The sequence below is a fragment of the Tetrahymena thermophila genome, assembly GCF_000189635.1.
Source record: "Tetrahymena thermophila SB210 genomic scaffold scf_8254470, whole genome shotgun sequence".
In the NCBI taxonomy this organism is placed as follows: Eukaryota; Ciliophora; class Oligohymenophorea; order Hymenostomatida; family Tetrahymenidae; genus Tetrahymena; species Tetrahymena thermophila.
In genome coordinates this window covers 553491-576960 of record NW_002476246.1, presented here as the reverse complement: position 1 = coordinate 576960, position 23470 = coordinate 553491, and the positions used below count along the sequence as shown (strand labels likewise).

The window sequence follows — 23470 nt, the reverse complement described above, 5'->3', positions numbered from 1 at the left end:
ATATTTTCCTTATTAGAAATATGATTGCAAACGATTCATTAAAAATCAAGGTAGCATAAGTGGGAATTTTATTTATGTTAGTTAAATGAAAAAGTTGCTTCAAAGTTACATTATATATTGTTTTTATGATACTTGAAGCTCAAGTAGATTTTCAAAGGTTACACTAAAATAATTGATGATAGATATATGTAAAAGAATATAATTTGCTAATTTCATCAAATCTTCACTTTACTTTGATTTTTAATTGCTCAAAATTTCAATTAAGATTTCCAAAAAAAAGTTTCAATGATAATTTAAGGTTAATACATTAAATTGTAATTAATTATTTTTGACAAAAATTAGAATGGCTATAGTTTTTTAATAATGAATAACTTTGATTAATTGAATATTAAATTTGTTTTTTAAATATTAACATTAACTTTGATAAAAAATGATTGTTTAATGATTTTTTTATCCAGTAAAATGGTAAATTATACATAGTAAAGCTTGATAAGAAATCAAAAAATCTTTTTTTAACATAACAAGATATATATAACGCAATGTTTTTTAAATAATTCTATTTACTTTTTGTTTTTAATATTTTAAAAACTCTCCATTTGATTTCATAAAATATGATTTCACAACAATTAATCAATTTTTCTTTTTATTTTTTCTAAAGCAGCATAGGCTGCTTAAAAAACATCCATTTTCTCTCTTTTTATTAGAACTGCTGTTTCTGTTACTTGAATTAGGCGTATATGTATTGCTTTTAAAAGATTGAGATGATCTGCTACCCTTTCTACTATTAAATTCATTCATTTATTATAGATGTGGTTCAAGATATATATATAGATTTAAATTAACTAATAAGTATTTGATTATTTTTATAAATTTATTAATTAAAATTACTATATTACTTAATCAAATTTCATTATTATTTATATAAATTTTGTATGAATATTTTTGGGATCATTTTTATTATTTTCTTTAATATAAAAAAAAATACAAAAATAATATTTGATTTTGTTAAAACTAAAATTTACATTGATATCAAAAAGAAAGAAATTATATAGAATATCATAACACTTAGCTAGAAACAAACAATTATTTCAATTTCAATTTCATTTTAAATTTCCTTTTTCTTGATTATTTATAAAAATGTATTTTTTAGATTAAAATAAAAATATGGGGAGGGCGTCACAGAAAGGTGGGGTTTTTTTTATGATCTGAGTAAACCCTCATATAATTAGCGATTCCCCAACTACAGTATTATCGCCATTTGGAAATCCTTCCCTCTTACATAGAATTATGAAATATTGATTTTAAAAAAATATTTTTGAGAAAATTTTTCTCTCAGTTTAACAAAAACATTTTAAATTTGAAAGGTATTTATTTATTTATTCAATTAATCTTATAGTAAATTTAATAGACTTAATAATTTATTAAGTAGGTGAACCAATGAGTAAGAATGTAAATATATAAAGTAAATGATTAATGTATATATATATTAAATAAATAAATTTATGAGAACAAATTTTCAAATATATTTTATTTTGTAATATTAATGCAAAAAGAAATGAATGAATCATTCTCTACAATTAACACAGGTTCCTATAAGATTGACTTTTTTAGCTTTACAGTAATACTTAGAAATTTTAAATAGATTTCCACACTTAATACATGCTAAGTCAAGGAGAGATTACTAGCATAGATTTTGACATGTTTCACACATTGTATCTATTTTATTGATTTTATTTTAAATCATAACATTTCTTCTTGTGAAAAAGCATTTTTTACAAAGTGTACATTAAGTTCCAACAAAAGTATCTAGCTGCTTTTATTTCAATTTTTCTTCTTCTTCTTATTTCTATTTCAAAATTTTTTCTTACTCTTCTTATTTTTATTTTTCTTTTTCATACTCAGCTAGCAAAGCCAACCCTCTTTTCTTTTTTTATTTTTTAGGTTTCTTGTCATTTTATTCTTACTGAGGTATTTCTTCTGTTATTTCTTTCGGTTATACTATTTCTTTCTTTTCTAAATATTATTCTAAGCCATAAAAATCACTAAAGAAATCAAAATTTTGAGGGATTTTTCCTTGTAAGATAGGATGAATAAGGTTAAGTCTTTGGCAATACTCGTTACAATAATGAGTATGGAAGAATTTTAACATTCCTTCGTATCCAAGGTCTCCTTAACCATAAAATCTTGATCTATTCTTTGTATGAATCTATGGATCAGTAAGCACTCCTAAATCTGCTCCTTGAATATCAACTACTAAAAGCTGACCCTGTGAATATTACCATGTAAAATGACTGAAAGCTTATGAAATTTGATTGAATTGTGAGCTTTCTTGTGAGCTAGTCCATCCTGCATTGTTATTATACTTTTGATAATCACCTTCAATATAATTTTCAACAAAATAGTATTTTATGTCTTTATTATAATGTCTGAGAACTTCATAAATAGAGCTATCAACAAAATTAATTAAAATAGGAACCTAATATTTTAATAATTAAAATTATTTAAAAATTCTTAAATAAATCAATTTAATTACTTCATCATGATCAGTTGTTTTTAACAACATTCTTGAGTTGAATTCATCAGCAAAGTAATGACAAGCTATAAGACTCATAGAATCCCTTTTCATAACTTCGAAATTAGAATTATCACTCCAATTTTTATGTAATTTTGCAACTAATTTCTAATTCAATAAGGTATCATAGGCATAAAAGGCAAATCTCATAGCTCCTTCTGAGAAATATTTCTTATATATTTATATTTTTGAAGTTAATTTTTAAAATTTAATGGAAGGATTATTCCAATCAATTTATTTTTTCTTTTCTACATAAGCTGTTATACAAATACAACTGAATGTAAAAGCTTCTTTGTTAGAAATACTGGTACACCAAGAATTACTTTCAACCATCGAAGTTGGTCGATAGTTAATAAACATTAATTATTCTGGAGTGTATTAAGGAGCTTCTTCTTAAATAATTCTAGCTTCTTTTTTCACTGCGATTTCTTTATGACTTGACTTACTTTTGCTCTCTTCTTCTTTCGTCTCTTCTTTCTCATCATCATCTTCATCCTCATCTTATTCGCAAATGGCATTTTTTTTATTTTCATACTTGTCCTTGAGACCACCAGAAGTTGTTTTTACTGAATAAGCAAGCTCAGTGTGAGATAAACAAGCTGTATTCAGCAAGCCTTTATGAGTTCTTAACACTCTAATAGCTAATTCCCCAATAGAATCATATCCATGATTTACTTTCTCCTTTTTTTCATTTTATCCAGTTGTTCCTCCTCCCACACCAAGAGTAGTACCTGTAATCGATGTCAATACAGTCTTTGCAATTACTGCAGATTTCTCTTTTGACTCTTTATATCTTACATTACTAGACTCACCAGATAAACTAATTCTTATTATATCTTTTCCACATGTTTTTTTGTAAATATCTTAAAAAATAGAAAACATTAAATTAGTAGAACTATTAATTTCTAATACAGATAACTCTATATTTCTTTTAGCTAAAGTTTCTATCAATCCTTCAATGTTAACTCCTTTAGGGCAGCCTTCAGGATAATCATCAGCTGTTGTATGATACTTCTTTCCATGACATGGTGCATCAGCAATAATAAATAAATTCTTAGTTTTACTAATCCAACCTTTATTTATTTATATATTAATTAATAAATTTCATAAATAATTTTAAGTTTTTATATTTACTTAGTTCATGTATTGCAGTATATAAACCTCCTGCTAAATCTTCAGGACCATCTCCACCACCAGTGGCGACTAACTTTCCAATAAAATTTTCTAGGGCTTCATATTATGAAGATATGAATGAAAATTTTTCTATTCTATTAGTATCGCAGTGGTCACGATAAGCTACAAAACCTGCTCTAAATGTACTGTTGACGAATTACTGCTTCAGAGTATTAAGTATGTTAATAATCTAAGTTTTGCATCTTTATATCCAACTTCCCATAGAACCCGTACAGTCTAGCACAAATGCTAAATCGCAGGAATCTTCAGTATTAGTTTCTTATTTAGTGTTGTTGTTTTAAAGTTAAAATTATGTGGCTACAGCGTCTCTATTAATATTTTTATTAACGCTAACAACTTTTTTTTAGTAAGGAGCATAAGGGAGCATTATATTGAAGTCATCATTCATCTCCTTTAAATTTTATGTAAATAACTAAAATTCTTTATCTTAGGGTTATTCCTCCATTTTGTTTGAGCTCTTTAGATTTATTATTTACTTTATTAGATTAATAGTAGTTTCAATACTAATTATTTTTTGTCTTTATTTTTAATGATAATCTTGTTTATATAAGATATTTTGTTTGTTTTTTAATGTAATAAAATAAATTCTTTCAGATATTAAATCCTTATACTGCATCAACACAAGAATATTTATAGGATCTACAACTTCAAATTTTATCTTTTAACTATCCACTTTACTAATCTAGAATATAAAAAAAATATTAGTCTAGTTAGAATACATTAGTACTGTTTATTTCAATTCAATTTGTAATTAAAATATTTCAAAGATTAAATTTTCTTTTAAAAGAACCTTATAAATTAAGGTTTTAAATATTATATGGAGTTATATTATTTAGATTTTATTATTCATTTTTAGAAGAAAAATAAAATAAAATGGAAGGAAAAATTTTTTAAAAAATTTAATTATTGATTGAAATAATACAAAAAAAAAAATAATTTATTATTATAATTAGATTTTTAAAATAAAATATTATTTTAGATTTAATTTTATAGCTTTAAATTAATTGTAACTCTCAAAAAATATTTTTTATTAATTTAAGATGTTATTTTTAATAAAGAAAAATAAATTAAATTTTTTTGTTTATAATTAGAAAAAATAAATTTAATTTAAAAAATAATATTAATAAATTAATAAATATACTAGGATAAGTGCATAAAATTTCATTTAAGAAATAGAAGTAAAATGAATTTCAAAATTTTATTTTATGAACAAAAATTTAAAGAGATTTAATTTATTAATAGCACCTATTTATACTATGAATGGCTATTTGATTTTACATTAGATTAATAATAATTTATTTAAAATATTTTTAATATAAAAATAGATGATAGAAAATTAATTAATTTGATAAAATTAAGAAAATAAGAAATAGAAGATGATTTCTAGAAAGTATAAAGATGTACAAATTATTAGATATACTTTAGTAATGCTTTTTTAATGAATTTAATACTAAAACAAATATTAATTTATTAAATAATTTTTAATGAACCAAAAAAAAAAAAAGAAAAATGATAGATTAATAATTAATTAGTTTAAAATTTTAATTTTTTATAATCTTTAAACAAACTCTAATTGCAATCTATTAATTATCAAATATAGATTAATAGATAGAAAGATAGATACAAAGATCGTTATTTTGTATTTTAAAAATTAATTTTTGAAATTAGGTCTAGTTATATTTATTTCTCACACACTTTTAAATAATTATATAATTCAATCGTCTACTGATTTATTATCCAAAAATCCAATTAATAAAGCTTTTTTGATATTAATAAATCAACGCTGATATTAAAATGATCATAAAACAGACATTTGTTTGGTTTCATGAATTTATTTTTTAATTAAATTGGAAAGCTAAATAATTGAATGATGTATTATCAACTAGGCAAAACTTATTTATTTATTTACAAGTGCAAACAGAAAGTCATAGTTAAAAAAATACTATTTAATTATTGATATCTTATTATTTTCAAACGAAATAAGGAGGTCAACTTAAATTAGATAGAGTAAAAATGAATGAAAACTCTTAAACTTTACATTAAATAGAAATTAAAGAGGTTTTTTAAGATTAAAAATCATACCCTTGATAAATTTTATGACATATTATTTTAAGATAAAGAAAAGAGATTATTTTTAAATTTTTCTTTACTAAAATAGTATAAGCAAAATTAATTGTGGTTTATATTATGTATACTAATCTTTTTAAAAATATAAGCTATTATGTGTGAAAATTAAATAATACCACAAATTTAAATGGAAAACTGTTGATTGATCTCAAAATACTTGAAATTGAAATTGGTCTTTCAATTTTTTATTTGAAAAGATGTTTGTTTATATTAACTTAGAAGTATTTTTTGGTTGTTTTCATCATTAATAAAGCCATATAACTCAAACTCTCGTTATTTAATTTGCTACAATTTTAACACTGATTAACTTTTTAATAACAAATTTATCAATTTAATAAAAAGTTAATTAAAATAGAAATCTAACCATTTCAAGTATCCAAGTTTTGTTTTGATGGAGATTTATGGCTAATCAAAAGTAATAAATAGTTAAGAAAAATGAATTTGTGTATCAAAGAAGAATCAAATTTCTCATCAATAACATCAATAACGATTCAGTGAATTAAAAGTATTACTAATAAATACGCATTAATAAAAAGTTATATAATAATTAATTTATAAATTTTAAGATTTCTATCTCTGATAAAATCTAATAATTTTTGCTAGTTATTATTAACTAAATTAAAGATAAAGACAGCCACCAGTTTTAGTTTAAAAAAGAAAGATTAATTCAATTTTCAAAATCAAGATTAATTAATACTAGCTAAATATAAAATAATATATTTACAAGAAAGAGTAGGTTAGAAAAGTATGGAAATTTAATAGTTTTAGTAAATTAAATATATTTTAAGAAGTATATTTGTTTGTTTGTTCTAATTTAAAGTTAGTTTGTTTATTTGTTTCTAAAGTATTAGTTTTTATTTTTTTGATAAAGTGAAGAAAAGAGAAGTGAATTAGTTGTTTGGAAGTGTTTTATCATATAGCAAAGTAATTCTCAAAATTTGAATACATCAGATCTAATTTTCGTTGGAGAATCACAATCCTAAAGAGAATAGAAATAGTTAAATAGTTAACTATGCTTTATCATTAAATTATCATAAATCTTTCTATTTACAGAGTTGCGTTAGTGAAGATCACATACATTTTTAAGTTTCTTGTTAATAGCTCTGTCAATAATTATGAATTATTCTTTGTATTAAGAAATAACTTCTATGGTACGAGAGAATATGTCCTTTTTTTATGAATTGTTTGTAGATTTTAAAAGCTGACTTATTACAATGCAATCCTCTTCATGAGTACTGTCCATTAAAGGTTTAGCTTAAATGTGAGCACATTTATAAAGTGTTTCTCTTAAGTCAGAAAGCTTTTAGATTAAGGAGTCAAGGCCTTAATTTACTTCAAAGCAGCACATTTTGAAAATTTCAGCCCCATTTTTTTAAACATAATCAAAGTTATTAATCATTTTTATTTACTAGAGAGATAGATAGATTGATTGATAAGTATATAAAATCTGCTTCACAATATATTTTTTGCAAATTTTTATTTTAAATTTTTTTCTTGTTTTATTAATAACATTAATTTCAAAATTAACAAATTTAAGCATCTATTTGCAAAAGACTAACCAGCCTTCTAAAAGTCAAGCTGTAAAAACAAATTTTGTATCAACACTGCTTCGTCTCAGTATTTATTATCAACAGGAAATTTACATTTAATAATAATGTGATCTATTTTTCTTTATTCTCAAAATCTATTGTATTAAACTAAGGTAAGTAAGTACATATTTATAATTTTAATACTCTTGCAATCCTATCTATTCATACTAAAGTCAACTTCTTTCTGAAGTCTGAGTAATAATTAAAAAACAAATGATGAGGTTTTAGCTCTAATTTTTAATGATTTGAGTATTTTTTAAGAGTATTTTTTGCTAGGATAAATATTCTTTCATATTTTTAATAAAAAAGTGTTTGTAAATTCATTGATTGTTTTTAAGAAAAAATGTATGAATTGATAAAAAATATCATAAAGCAGTTAAAGTAGTAATTATTTTTTATTAGAAATGATTCACAAGTATTCCATCTGTGATTATTAATTGAATGAGGTGACTTGATTTTTTATTTTAAGTCCCATATTTCAAGATAGAGAATTTACATATTAGAAAATAAGTAGTTTTTTTATTTTAAATTAAAAACTTGTAAAGCAACAAGAGTCTATATAAATAATTAGACATATAAATTTACTAGTGAATCAGCTGTGGAGATAGATAACTTATGATTAGATAGATTAAAAGATAATTTATTTTCTATTTTTTTGTATTTTTTATAAAGCAGAAAATTCTTATTTATTTATTTAGTGAATGATTTCATCCAGCCGCCTGAAATTTTTTTCTGTTATTTCATTGAAGTAAAATATAAATTTTTATATGTTAGCAATCATACATTTTCATAAATATATATCAGAAAATTAAAAAATATTTATGATAAAACAAAATAACTAAGACAAATAAGTAATATATTTATTTTTTCATATCTAAAATTAGATGCTTAAGTGTCTTTCCACGATTAATGTTTCCTTAAATAAATAAATAGAAAAAATTACATATAAATTTTTTATACTTTTAATTTAAGCAAAAATGAAATTAACGAATATTTCTAATAATCTAAAAAGCTAATAATGTAAAACATTCAATGCCTATCTATATCAAGCTATCAAAATACTTCTAAGCTACTCAAATAAAAACAAAATAGCTTTTAATTCAATTTATATTGTATCAAAAATATTAGAAACAAAAAAATTGATCAGCCCTTCTGATTGTTTAATCAAGCAAGGCTTGCTTATAATGATAAAAAGCAATTTATAATAATTTATCCTAAATTTAGCAATGAGTTAGTTATTTTTCAAAGGAAATAATAAAATAGATAAAATATAAACAGTTCAAAATAGCAAATATAAATAAAATAAAGCCTATTTCTATTATTAATTATCTTTCTTTATTTAATTATCTTAACTATTACCATATATTCTCAACTTTGAAAGCCATTCAAGCAAACCTTTTATATAAGGTCATAATTTTCATATCAAAAAAATTTAAAAATAAAAAAAATACTTCATTACTTCTTATATTTCGAGTAGTTGCGTTAGTTAGGAAGATATTTATTTATTTTTTAATTAAAATATTTATTCATACAAATATAGAAATCAAATCATTTTGAAAATTATTAAATATCTTCTCATTTATTTAGTAGTATCAAATATCTATTTTGATACGAATTGTACAACATTTAAATAATAAATAAAGTTGACTAATGGTATAACTAAATAAGCTCTATATATTTACTGGGTATATAATAAAAAATTGGTAATTAAAATTTTTATAGAGAATTTAATTTTTCTATGATCAATGTTGAAGTTTGAGTTACAGATTTGAATAAAATTGAATTATACAATTAGCTAAATTTATGTCTAAACATTTGACACATAATTTTCATAAATGATAAATCGAATAAAATTTTATTTGTAATTATTAGACCTAATTAATATTATTAACTAGTATTTTGTTTAGATTTAAACAATATTTTAAATATTTTTAACATTTTATTATTAAAAATATAAATTTAGATAGTTAGCTTGAATTATATTCATCTATGCTATTGTATAAAATATATTCATTCTTTAATTACAATTATAAAATTTATATTTTTTTTATTAAATTTATGTTCTTTTTTTAAGTCTTAACTTTTTTATGAAAAAAACATACTAAAACAAATCAGTTTAATACACAATATTTTTAATAAGAAAATAGAAATTTCTAATAAAAATTAGAATAATATATATATTTTATATTAGTACTGCTAAAACTAGATAGAGTGAGTGAGTGAATTTAAAATAAAATGTAAAGTAATTCAATAAGTAGAGTATAGGATCTAAGAACTTGATATTACTAAAAATACTTTAAAATTAAGTACATTAAAATAAAAATACTCAACTTATAGAATCAATCAATCAATCAGATAGTTAGTTAATAATATTTAAAGACCCTCTTATTGCTATTTGCAGCATATTTTATCTGTAGCTAATAAGTTACTTGTAAAATAAACAATAAATTTATAAGTTTATCTTAATTTATTTTATTATGTTATCTTGTTTATTTTTTAATTTTAAATAAATATTTTTTATTTTTATTTTAAAAAAATTAAAAATTAATTTATTAATTTGAATCTAATTATTTTTATATTGTTTTTTCTTTTCTTATTTATTTATAAATAAATTATGAATACTATTAATTTATTTTTAAATTCATTGCTTGTTTATTTTTTTAATTTAATTTAAAATAAAATTTTTTATTTATTATTTTTTAAATTATTTTACATTTTACATTTTTTAATTTTTATTTAAATTTATTTTTGATTTATAAAAATATTAATTTTATTTGCTATTTATTTATTTTAATGATTTTTTACAAGATATTTGCTTTTAATTAAGTTAATTATAATTGATTACATTTAACTAAAGGGGGAGGGGGGAATTTAATTAACTTGAAAAAAAATAAATTTATTTTTTATTAAATTAGTCTTAAAAATATATGTATTTATATCATATTTTTTTTAGATTTTTAAAAAACGCAACATATATAAATTAAGGCATCTTGATTGAAATTAGTAATATATATTAATTTGACTTGTATAGTTAAGAAATTGGACTTAAAGGTTTTCTTAAATACAATTATAATTTTGATTAATTTGGTTAATTAGAAAAAGTTTTCTATTTTTATCAAGAATCTAATAGTTGTGTTTTAAATAACTAGGAGATTATTTATACAAAATCTAATTTGAAAATTTGTAGTGTCTTAAAATTACCATTCAAATGTTTTTGTATGCTTACTGAAGTAAGAACTAAACTCAGACTAAAATTACAAATGCATTCAATAATTTTTTCTTTTATAGCTCTTTATTATTTTGATATATTGATATCAAAAAGCTTTTATGAAGGAAATATTATCATTTTTATTATTTACTGAAATAATACTAAAAAATAATGAAATCTATTTAATAAAAACAAAAAGAATCAATCCTTTAGATTATTTGCTTTGAAAATAATATAATTGATTTTAAAAGTCTTAAAGAAATAAACTGTTGTAATTTAAATATTAATTAATTTTTTGGCAGTTAGTACTAAATTACAAATTTTTAAATGTAAAAAAAGAATTTGATGTCAATGTAAAGTCTATTTAAATACCAAAATTAAAATGGTTATTTCAAATATTTATAGGAGTTAAGTTGATTTGATATGATATATTTAAATGCTTATTCCTTTTCAAATATTTTAAAAACCTATTTTAAAAAAGATAATATAACATCTTAAATTTTTAAATCAATAATCAGTAAAATAACAATCTTTAAATTATAATTTGATTAGTTGTTGATTTTTCTCATTGTATTTAAAATTGATTTCTATATTAAAAAACTTTTTTATAAACAATATTGCTAACAAACTAAAATTTACAAACTGATACACAAAATAATAAAATTGATGAATTTGAAGGGCTTGATAATTATCCAATTAATACTAAATAGAATTTTCCTTTCTTTAGGCCAAAAAGATGATGCTAGTTAATGTAACCAAATATGCTAAGATTGCTCTAGTGATAAAAATTTTGAGTGTCTTGGATGTAAATATCCATATTATTTTGATCAGAATAACTATAATTGTGTCTAATCTTGCCCTGGTGGAACATATGAAAACTAAAAAATGGAATGTGTTTCCTGCGCTTCTAAATTTTGTTCAAGCTGCTCACCTATTGAATGCTATTAATGCTAACCTGGATACTCTGTGAACCCACAAGATTAAGTAACTTAATCATTTAGTTTTCTTAAAATCATTATTCGTTTTTTATTTTACTTTAGTAAGGATGCATTTCGAATTGTTAAGATGGATAATATTTACTTGATGGAGAGTGCGTATATGAATGTAGCATTTAATCTAATATTTATTAGTTAGATCCATCTTCTAACACTTGTATTTAGCTATAGATCTGCCCTTAGTTGTCTTATATTCCTGCATCTTAAGCGGTTGGTCAAATATAATTCTTTAGCACATTCATCAGTGAAGGTAAACCTTATAGTTTAGAAATTCAATTTAGCTTTTTGTTATTATTTATATACCCTAAGGTATTACCTTTTTCAAGGCTAAATACACTAATGTTAACAAGTTATATTATTTATTTTCTGGCACGAATTCGGAATTTTAGTGATACTATTTTGGAATTTCTTATCGAGAAATTATGATATTCATTATTTTAAATTCACAAAAAATTTTAATTGTTGTTTTAGTTATGAATTTAATATTTTATTTTTAAAAATTATTTTTAAAACTCATTGTATTTTAAATTAAAATTTGCTTTTTAAATATTTTACTGCCAATGTGCTTAATTAAATTTAAAAAGAATTATAATTTCAATTAAGTTTTACATAAAAATTATACTTTGAGTATTATTAATAAATTCAATACTCTTCTAAATAAGTAGATATTTTTATTTTTTTTTAATTTTGAATCTTATCTTTATTGCTTTGAGTAAAATAATCTATAGCTTATTGAAACATATAAGTATAAATAATCAAAATTATAAATATTTTAAAATATATTTTGATTTTTTAATCATAGAGTTAAAATTTTTTTACATTTTTTTAAATTTAAAAAAAGATAATAGCATCATACTTTAGATTGATGAATATGGCAAAGTTATTATCAAGTCCATTCCTTAGCTTTTACCTCAAGCCTATTATATATTTCCTGAGTTAGTATCTGTAAATTATTTTATTTATATTTATTTCAATTTTAAGTTTGAATAAATAATAATAGATCTCAGATTGTGTACATCTAGTAGAATAATCAACATAAAACAAAATACTATCTTGTATGAATTCTAATACCGAAGTTTTTGCTTTTTATATATCATCTGGTCTACTTTTATCATAAAATATTACATTTAATTAATAAATAGCAAATTTGTATTATTTAGATGGAATGAAAATTACTTTTTTGACCTAATCAGGATAAATAGTCTAGTACAATTTCCAATCTTAGCAATTTTTTATTGTTGATGACTCATCAGATAATCTAAATTAAATACTTTGTGTTTAAAACTATCAGCAAAGAAATGATTAATATATTCTTGCTATCAACTCCACAAATACAATTTTTTATTATGATTAATCATTTAATAAGAATATACTTTTATAATATTCAACATAGACCACTCTTTAAATGGAATATTTAAATATACAAAATATGTGGGCATTCTACTAAAATAATAAAATAGATTTTTATTCAATCATATTTGGTTAAACTCCTTTACTGATCAAATAAATTACTTCATAAACTGTCATCTATTCAATATTGAGATCTAACTAAGTAAGAAATATTGTTTTTCTAATCTTAAATGATATCGTTTTTTAAAAATATAGACTTTGATTCTAATTGATGACCAAAATTAAACAGCAACTTAAGTATTCTAAATAAGCTCAAATAAGTAAGTCACTGAAATAACTAACACATTACCATCTACTTTCTTTAATTCTGATTGCTTTTGGAAGACAAAAGATTTTTATTTCTCTCAAAAACAAGATCTTCTTTATATTTTCAACTTTATCTTTACTAATTTTACTCTTTCTTATACTTTAAAATTATCTCAACCTTTAGTTTGCTCAATAACTTCCTTAGATGTTTTGCAAAATAATGAAAAAGTTTATTTGTTAACTAGAATAAAGTAAGATATGTAAATTTAAGAGCTCACTTAAAGCCAATTAACCTCTATAAATTCTAGTTAAATGTATTTCTCATCTGAATAGCATGCCTTTTACTATACTTAAAGATTATTAAATGTACCAGCAGTTAATTTTTTGAATACTGCTACAAATAATTAGATCTTAGAGTTAAAAGGGAATGGTATAGCTAACTAATATGATTTAGAATCAAGATAGATTGCTAAATAATTCTATTTTTGGGAAGATTTTTATTATCCAGATTAAACATCTGTTAAAAATTTTATTTTATACAACTTTCTTGTTGTAAAAGAAGAAGAAAAATTAATACTTACTGGAGTAAAAAATGGCGTTTTAGTTATAAGAGAATTGAATTTATATACTTTTGAAATACTTTTAGAAAACTAGTTTAGTAATATAGACATTGCACTTAGTTAAATAGATATTTTTGATTAACCATTCTACATCCAGAGTACAAAAACCTTGATAGTTTATATTATTAATTAAGAAATCAGTGATCTTTATACAGAACTAAGACAGCTTCATATTTTTAGTTACAGCTAAATAAATAACTAATACAACTACAAATTCTCAGTAAGGTAAATAGTAAATGACGTTTAAGTTTCATAGACAACTGGTGATGTTATTTGTTTCTTAGTTTTGTAAGTTTACCTCAGTTAAATAGTGATCTACAATGTTTACAAAGATGTAAATTTATTTTAATCTAATTAATTAATTAGATAACCATTTTTTTTAAAAGTAAAATCCTGTTTACGTATCTGAAGAATTTTATAATGTTTGCTAAAATTAGATAGGCTTTTTCAATTTAAACTAAGATACTATTTATTACTCTGATTTTTTTGGAGGGATAATGAGCATGAACCTTCTAAAAAATTATTAGAAAAATATATTTAGCAAAAATATACTCATTTTATCATATTATCTATCTCCAAATTTAAGCTATTAGATATTTAGCTTAAGTCCTTATAATACAGTTTAAATTGTATCTACTGTAGATAATAAAATCCTATAAGTAAGTATAATTTCAATATAAAAGAAATTTTAAATAACAATTAATTTTTTAAATTAGGTAATAACTGCTGGTGCATACATTCCAAAATATATTAGATATGACAACAAAGTATTTATTTGCAGCAATACTTACACTTTATCATACTATGATGGCGATGCAAACAAGCTTATACTATACCAAAACTAATATTATGGGCAAAACTCTTAGGCCTTTTTACATAAATAAAATTAGATAATATTTATAAATACCAACGTCTATCTCACAATTAGTTTAGATGATTAGAATCTTTAATTACAGTAGGTATGTTAAGTAATATTTAAAATTTATTTTTTTTCAAATAATATTTTTTTTAAACATTAGGTTGCATAAAATGCTAAATATTATCCATATCAATTTAATGATATTTAAATACCTATAACTCTTAATAATGGCTAGGTAGAGTAAATGGTTGATGTAAAAGCAATATTTTGCTATGAATATTAAAGTGATGATTATTTAAAAACTACAATAAAATTGAAAGTTGTTAACTTTTATGAGTTAGATATATAGTTAAATATATATATAAATAAGATAGCAGTAATAAAATACCAAAAGATTATAGCATAAATTGCTATTGATTTCTTACAGCCTCAATAACTGGTAGCTGAAAATTACAGATTCTATCTATTGTATGATAAAAAAGGATTTTATTTTCCCAATTAAAAATATATGGTAGTAGTTTGTGGATATCATATTGCTTTTATTAGCTCATCTAACTTTGAAATTGTAACAATCTATTTAAAATATCATTTCTTTCTTTATTTATTTGACATAAAAAATAATTTAAAAGCTATTTCATTACGTGTCTAAATCAACATACTTGAATGTTGCTTATGATATAGAATTAGGATACATGGCCTTTATAGAAAACTTGTAAGATTGCATTATCAACTTAAATGTAAACAAATGAATAAATTTAAAAATAACAATTTTAAAATATTTTTTCTTAAATTATATTTTAGGCTATTTCTAAAAATTGCATCACTAATAATTATCCATTTAATGAGGATAACTTTCATGGAACTATTATTTAAAGATAAAAATAGTTGATAATCTTTTATAGTTAATATAGTTTAAGAGTGTACTCATTAAAAGAATAAATTTATAAGTTTGTATTATATTCAACAGACTTTATACCAAATTCTATATATTATAATGATTTTGGTAGCATTATAATTATTGGAGATTAACCAAGTTAAAGTTTTTAGATACTTAATTTAGATACACTTCAATTGTTGCATACGTCATTCCCTGCATACAGTACTTAAACTTTTGAGAATCTGTATAATGTATGAAAATATATTAATTTCAATTGCACAACAATTTAATTTTATTTTTAATTAAAAGTTTTATTTTTTCTCTGATCAAATATAAGTGATGCTATTTTCTTCTTACAGTAATTCTATAGTAATCTATAACATAAATACTCAAGAAAGCCTCAAAACAATCTAATTATAGTACTAATTTAATTATCAAAGTCAAGTAGTTGTTGATGAAAACCTTGATTTGATTATATTGATTGATAATTATAATTAAATTGAGATTGTTTCTTATGATACCAATTAAGTTGTTAAAATATTTTAAGTAATCTTTTTTAGCTTAATTTTTTTTAAGTTTTATAAAATATATTTGATTTCTTACTTAAGCCATTTAAGTTTATTTTAAATTTTTTTCTTTATAAAATACTTAAACAGTTAGATAAGTAATAAAATGACGCAAATACATACTAAAAAATATTGATTTGGGATAATTACAAGAGAAAACTTTTTGCAAGCTCAAACAACATATTTTATGTCTTTGATTATGATACTAGCATTTTTATTTGCAAATACCAATTTTAACTTCCTATTTTTGATATTTATATCAGCTTTAATAAAAATTAAATATTTGTTACAGATTATTTGAATTTAAAAGTTTTTGATTACTCTATCCTAGAGTTTAATTAAAACTCATTGTTGCCTTAAAATTCAACTCCAAATATATTAAAGATTAATGATAGCCAATATATTTTATTTGATAATAGTCAATCAACTCTGAAAAATATTGTTAATGGTGAAGTAAAGGATGTTAAATACTTTAATCAACTAAATCCTTCATACTTTTACTTCAATTATTATAATATAAATGACAACTAAATTTATGTAATAACATTTAATTAGCTCTTAATCTATAATGTAACTTCAACTAGGATAAATAAAATATTTTCTTAATTGCTTGATTCTTAAATAATAACTTTTATCAGTGACTCTGATTTCCAAGTTCTTTTTCTAACTCAAAAATAATCTTTATACTCTCTTTAAAAAAATCAAACTAACCCATAGCTCTTGATACTAACCTATATCTCAACAGGAATAGGCCAATTTTTTATGATTGATGATTCCTTTTTAATATACTGCTCTACCAAAAACACAATCTAATGGAATAAGATGACATTTAAAAAATCCTAGTCTCTTTCTCTTGAAGTAAAACTTGATTAATTTCAATTTAAAATAGAATTAAATGATACTGTTAAAAAGATTGTTAAAATAGATACTACTTAGAATATCATAATATTAACTAATAAATGCATACAAATAATAGATATTTAGACAGGAAATATTTTATAAATCTCTCAATTAGATTTTTAAAACCAATAATCTTAAATCTACTTTGATCCTATTTATTAAAGGATTTACTATGCAGATAGAATTATAGGAATAGCAGTATATAATCTTTAAATGCAAACTATTAAATAGAATTTACCATCTTCAGGTATAAAATTAAAAATGGAAGGTTCTTTCATATTTATGCTTTCATTTAACTCTGTAAGTATATATTTAAGATAAGACCTCAAATTATTCTAAATAATTAGAAATTTTAACAGCACACAATCACTAATAGATATTGAGTACACAGGATTTAACAATATATTCATTTTGTATTTTGACAATTCAATTAGTTTCTTTAATGCTAACCCTTTCTCTTAACCGAAGTTAATTGATTTCTTATAAGTAAACAATTATAAGGTTTTACTATAATAAGTATAATCCCAGAATTCTTAGTATTTAATAGTTGATATGATGATTCTAACTATAGAAAATACTATCAAATACACTACTTAGCTAAATATTGGCTCATTTTCAAATAACATATGCTCTGCCTAGCTATAAATATTAACAGACTAAAATGATTTATAAACAAAAAATCAATAAAATGATTATTTAAATTTATTATCACTGAAATAACTCTTAATTTAGAACATTATTTATAGTATGTTCATAAATAATGGTGAATAAACAGATCTAAAGTATCCTTTTGTTAGCTCTAGCTCTGTGACAAATTAGTACTCTCTTTATATTTAAGCTATAAACAATAATATGATTTATTTAAAAACTCAAAATAGCACAGATTAAAATATTGTAGAGCTGTAACTATAAAACTTAAAAATTTCATTTAAAAACTTAAATAATACTCTATTTTTGTTTGGAAATCCAACATTTAAAAAATTAGAAAGATTATTTTTAAATGACATAGAATTATCAGATTTTGGTAATAACCAACTAGCATTTGATGGCATCAAACATCTTTTTATCTAAAATTTAGTGATTAATGGAGAATAAATTCAGTAGATTAACAAATAGATTATGCTTTTCTAAAACATTGATATAATTGTAATACAGAACATTAATTTTATGAATTGTTAATTTAATAATATCATAAATCTTCTTAAATTTGTTAATATAAACAAACTAACAATTAATAATTTCAACATCAAACTTAACAGTTTAAATTCAAACTTTAAACAAAGCTCTATGATAAATATCTCATATGTTAACTTACTTATTTTAGATAGTGCTAATCTTTTACAGAACATATTTTAAAATGTTTAAATTTTCACAATAACTAATGTTACTTCAATTAGTATTAGCAACTTGATATCATCTTAAAATTAAATAATAATTAATTAAAACTTAGATTTATAAGGAATTATTTTTTATTTTGAAGCAACTTCATAGGTTGACTTCAAAAAAATACAATTTAATATGCTTAACTTTACCCAATATTCATCCATTTCTTTACTAAAATTTTCTAATGTAAATGAAACTTTACAATTTAATGATTTTTATTTCGCAAACTTTAAATTAGAAAACAATTATAATAACTCAATAAATGGCTAATAATTTTTTATTTTAGAATGTGAGGGAATTCCTAATTCTAATTTCTCAAATATTCAGGTAATAAATTCAGATATGATAGGATTTATTAATTTACATGATTTAAAAAATAAAAACGGAATTATTATTTAAAATTAAATATCAACTTACTACAACTATTAGCACTCTCTTTCAAATACAAATTAATTAATGCAACTTAATGCTTAATAAATAAAAATATCAAATTCTAATTTTTCATCTATTTCTAGCTTCAATTCAGATTCTAACTTTATTTAAATTTAAGTTAGCTAAAATTTACTTTTAGATACAATTTAAATTTAAGGTGTTGATCTTAAGTAAAGTAGCTTTATTAACATTTCCTAAAGTCCTTACATAGTTATCCAAAATATTGATTCAAAAAATATACAAACAAAAAGCATAGCAAGTGCTTTTTATATGTCATAAATTTCTAGTTTGATAATGAAAAATAACACTTTTATCTCAAATCTATCTAATCTTGATGGAGGAGTTTTATATTTAAACTAAATAACATAAATAATTTTTTTAGAAAACAAATTTTAGTAAAACCAATCTAAGACAGGAAATGGGGGAGCTATTTACTGCTTCAGTAGCCTATTTTCTTAGTTTGAAGACAATACTTTCTTTTAAAATTCTTGTCCATAAGGCTCAGGTGGAGCAATATTGTTGAACAATTGTGATATTTAAGATATGAGATAAAATAATTTTTTATAAAACTATGCTCTAATAGGAGGTGCTTTTAGATATTAAGGCATATAACCTTAAGTTTTATAAAAAAGAAATGTGAGCCGAAGGATACTTACCTTAAATTTAAATACTTTTATTAAAAATTCTGTATAATTATATGGAAAAAATATAGGTTCTTATCCAATTTATTTGGATGTTAAAAATTAAATGTAAGATGATTTAAATATCTAAAGTGCTAAATTAGAAAATATATAAAGTGGCAGTACATCTTCACCGATATTAATGAGATTAATTGATGAAGAAATGAGAGAAATAAGTTTTTTTAAAAATACAGAGTAGATAAATTAAGAAATTCTGATTGAATTTGGTAGCTATTTACTTGAATTGTAGAGTTAAGAAGTCGGGCTTGAAGGTAATCTCAGATAGAATTATAATTTTGATTAATTTGGTTTCCTTTTTAATGTGTCCTATTCTTATTAGCCTAATGCTAACTCCTCTATTATAGTTAAAACAGTTAACCCTATCTATATTTTAAATACTACAACTTTTAAATTTGACTTTCAAGAGCTAAGTATCTCTATTGATGTTAATTTTAGGAAGTGCTAGTAAGGGGAAATTTTATAAACTTTGTAGAAATATAAGATATGCTATACTTGCTAATAAGGTAAATTATTCTTTAATAAAGTTTTTAATTTTTTTTTTAATATTAATTAATCTGTGATTGAAGGGGGGTGGGATCGTTATAAGATCTAGGAGTTAAAAAACATGGTACTTTATCATACTTTCATTTAAATATGATAACAAACTCAATTAAATACCCTTATCCCCTCCCAAAAAGTATTTTAAAAACAAAATAATAAAACATTTTTTTGATCAGAAAATCATTAATAAATAGTTTTTTTCATATTATTTTTATTTTATGAAATAATTTTTATCCAATTTAACTCTTTTGTAAAAAAAAACTCTCTACTTTTACCAAATATTCACAATTATATTTTGATTAACTAAGCTTACCAATTTTTTTAAATAGGTAATTATTGCTTACAAGATCCAAATAAATTTGAAAATTTGTAGTGCCTCTAATGCCCTATTGGTTCTAAAAATTGTCATTCAAATATCATACAGTTATAAAATAGATACTGGAGTAAGGACGAAAACTCAGACTAAATATATGAATGTATTAATCCAGAAAATTGTATCCCTGAAGACCCTTCAAATAAGTTTGGATGTTCACTAGGACATATAGGAGCTATGTGTGAATCTTGTGATTCTAAAGGGGTTATTTGGGGTTCAAAATATGGAAAAACTAATGGTGGAAATTAGTGCTAAGAATGCATTTATAAAAATAAAATTAGCTCTATTCTGCTTCTATTTTTATTATTGATTATATTTTGTGTTTATTTAATCTTCTAATTTTAAAAATAGATGGCATTAATATAAAAAAATATGAGCTGGTTTTATTTGAGAAAGCTTAAAATAATTTTACTATAAAATCCAAATATTAGTAGTTCTTCTTATTATATCAAAATTCTTATCAACTATTTTTAGTTTATAGCATTAATTAATAACTTAGGTATTTAGACTAAATAGTTTATCTCTTTTGTTGAAATTGGAGGTGGCGATCCTGCAAAGCATTCAATTTATAATTTAGATTGTATATTCAGTTACTATGATTTCTAAATTCCATTGTATGCTATTAGAGTTGTATTTATCAATACCTAAATAATTATTATATATTTGTTCATTCAACTAGTAAAAATCCTAACAAACATCTTTAAGATAGATGACCGCTCATTTTAGATTTCTTCTTTCATACTAATATACTTATTCTATAGTTCTTCAGTAATCAAAGTATTGATATAGTCTTCATCTTGTATTGAAATAGCAGGCAATCTATATATTATTTCTGAAATGCAGTATGAATGCTATACTGAAGAACACATTAAAATCCTACTATATTTAATAGGACCATTACTTTTAATATGGTTAATAATAATTCCAACATCATTTTCTATGTATTTGTATAGAAAAAGAGAAAAATTACAAAGCTTGTTTTATCAGTAGAAATATGGTCTTTTGTACAAAGTAAATAGTTTATTAATCATAAAAAAATTTTTTATAATAAAATTTATTCATCAATAGGAATATAAAGTAGAATCTTATTATTGGGATTTAGCTAGAAATCAAACAAAAGCATCTCTAGTTATATTTCTAAATTTAGTTAGGGTTTCACCATTACTCAAAGCTTCATTTTTAATAATTTTTATATAAATTTATCATACATTTTTGACCAAAGTAAGTCCTTATTAAAGATAGTAGTTAAACAATATTGATTAACTATCTTGCAAATTAATTATAATAAGTATATTCACTACATAAATGATATTACTTACAGATAATCCCTTACTTAAACTACTATTGGAAAGTATTTTAATAGTCTCCAATATAATTTTCATAGGAATCTTACTCTTACTAGCAGTGTAAAGGCCTATTCCATATAATAAAATTGACCAAAATATGCTTTAAAGATTATAATTTTATTTATCTCAAGTAATTCCTAACTCTATTTACTAAATTGCTTATTAAAAATAGATAAATTTATTAAGAATAAATTCTCTATGGAAAAAAGTCTAAAGCTCATTAAGGGAAGTGATTTCAATTGAAGCAGATTTTAAGAACTAAAAATGGTCTTAGCGAATAAAACTGAGTAATTAAAACAGTTAATTCACCTTTCGAAAATCAAAAATTGGCAAACAACTAAAAACTATTTTCTATCAATAAGCAAAAGAAAATTGTAATTTAGATAAAATTCAATAATGAATAGAAAATTGTTTCTAAAATAAACAAATATAAACTTAGTAGATAAAAATTAAAACAACAATAACTTACTTTATTAAAGAAAAAAAATTTTTTATTTAAGCTGTATTTATTTTTATTAACAGGTTTTTTAGATTTTATTTTTAAATTTACATAACTTAATTTGAAATAATTAAAATCTCATCTATTTCTACTTATCTTCTTCTTAAATACGAAAAGTTAAATCAAATTTATTTTATTTTACTATTTTTAAATTTTAAAAATAAAACAAAAAGTGTTTGGTAATTTAAGATAAAATAAATTAATAATTAAATTATAAAAACCTCAAAAAATTTAAATACACTGGATCAGCACAGCTCTAGTCCCAATTATAAATCTTGTTATTAAGTTTATTGATTGTTTATGGATAAAGCTAAATTTTTATATAATCAAAAATAAAAATATATTTTACTTCTTTAAATACTCTTTAGAAAATTATCATAATAAAAAAATTACTGGTTAAATATAAATTAATTTTAGATCCATATTATTTTTTCATACGATCTTTAGGTTGAATAAATTTTAATTTATTCTTCTTTATAAATATTATTACTATATTATTTTTTATCTTTGGTTAACCCAGAATAGAAATTAATATTTTCTTATTTAGAAGATTTTTTAGAATAATAATGATATTAATTATTTTTTATTCCATTTAAAACATGGTATATTATTTAAATATATTAGTGAATACTATAGATAGATATTGGTAAGCAAACAGTCGAAATAATTTTAAAAATTATAATAAAAAAAAAATATTTTAAAAAGTAATACAAAAAGTAAATTAACATTTTATTTCTCAAGGGATGTTTACAGTCCATGCAATTTATATATAATAACGAATATTACATATCATGAGTATTGACAAGATCAAAATAATTAAATAAATTACTAAAGCTAACGAATAATGAAAAAATGTATGATAAATTAATCGCTGAATTTTCAGCAAGTTAAAATAATAAATAATTATTAATTGAATATTGAATAAATTATAAATATACTAAATTAACTTACCGAATTTTCGGCAATTTAAAATATTGTTCTATAGAATAATTATAGGTTGGTTAATATATAAAAAACTATATAAAAATAAATT

General features: G+C 21.4%; 3 protein-coding genes across 3 annotated transcripts; 1 reads left to right on the top strand and 2 right to left on the bottom strand. All coding sequences in view use genetic code 6, as the record gives it.

Annotated features, from left to right (window-relative positions):
- Nucleotides 1-1078: 1078 nt before the first annotated feature.
- TTHERM_01090230 (mhck/ef2 kinase domain protein) lies at nucleotides 1079-4387 on the bottom strand. Its single transcript, XM_001011757.2, has 3 exons — nucleotides 3707-4387; nucleotides 2534-3645; nucleotides 1079-2476 (listed from the first exon to the last, which is right to left on the bottom strand). The coding sequence occupies exons 1-3, from the start codon at nucleotides 4380-4382 to the stop codon at nucleotides 1565-1567; spliced, it is 2700 nt and encodes an 899-aa protein (XP_001011757.2). The 5' UTR covers nucleotides 4383-4387; the 3' UTR covers nucleotides 1079-1564.
- Nucleotides 4388-6824: 2437 nt separating this feature from the next.
- TTHERM_01090220 (hypothetical protein) lies at nucleotides 6825-7292 on the bottom strand (the record flags this gene model as incomplete). Its single annotated transcript, XM_001011756.3, has 1 exon — nucleotides 6825-7292. The coding sequence occupies one exon, from the start codon at nucleotides 7290-7292 to the stop codon at nucleotides 6825-6827; it is 468 nt and encodes a 155-aa protein (XP_001011756.1).
- A 4064-nt stretch (nucleotides 7293-11356) lies between these two features.
- Nucleotides 11357-22338, top strand: TTHERM_01090200 (transmembrane protein, putative; the record flags this gene model as incomplete). Its single annotated transcript, XM_001011754.2, has 14 exons — nucleotides 11357-11674; nucleotides 11731-11935; nucleotides 12527-12630; nucleotides 12686-13237; nucleotides 13291-14295; nucleotides 14348-14620; nucleotides 14678-14920; nucleotides 14981-15385; nucleotides 15450-15557; nucleotides 15622-15948; nucleotides 16007-16243; nucleotides 16354-20182; nucleotides 20549-21603; nucleotides 21661-22338. The coding sequence occupies 14 exons, from the start codon at nucleotides 11357-11359 to the stop codon at nucleotides 22336-22338; spliced, it is 9339 nt and encodes a 3112-aa protein (XP_001011754.2).
- Between the last annotated feature and the right edge of the window lie 1132 nt (nucleotides 22339-23470).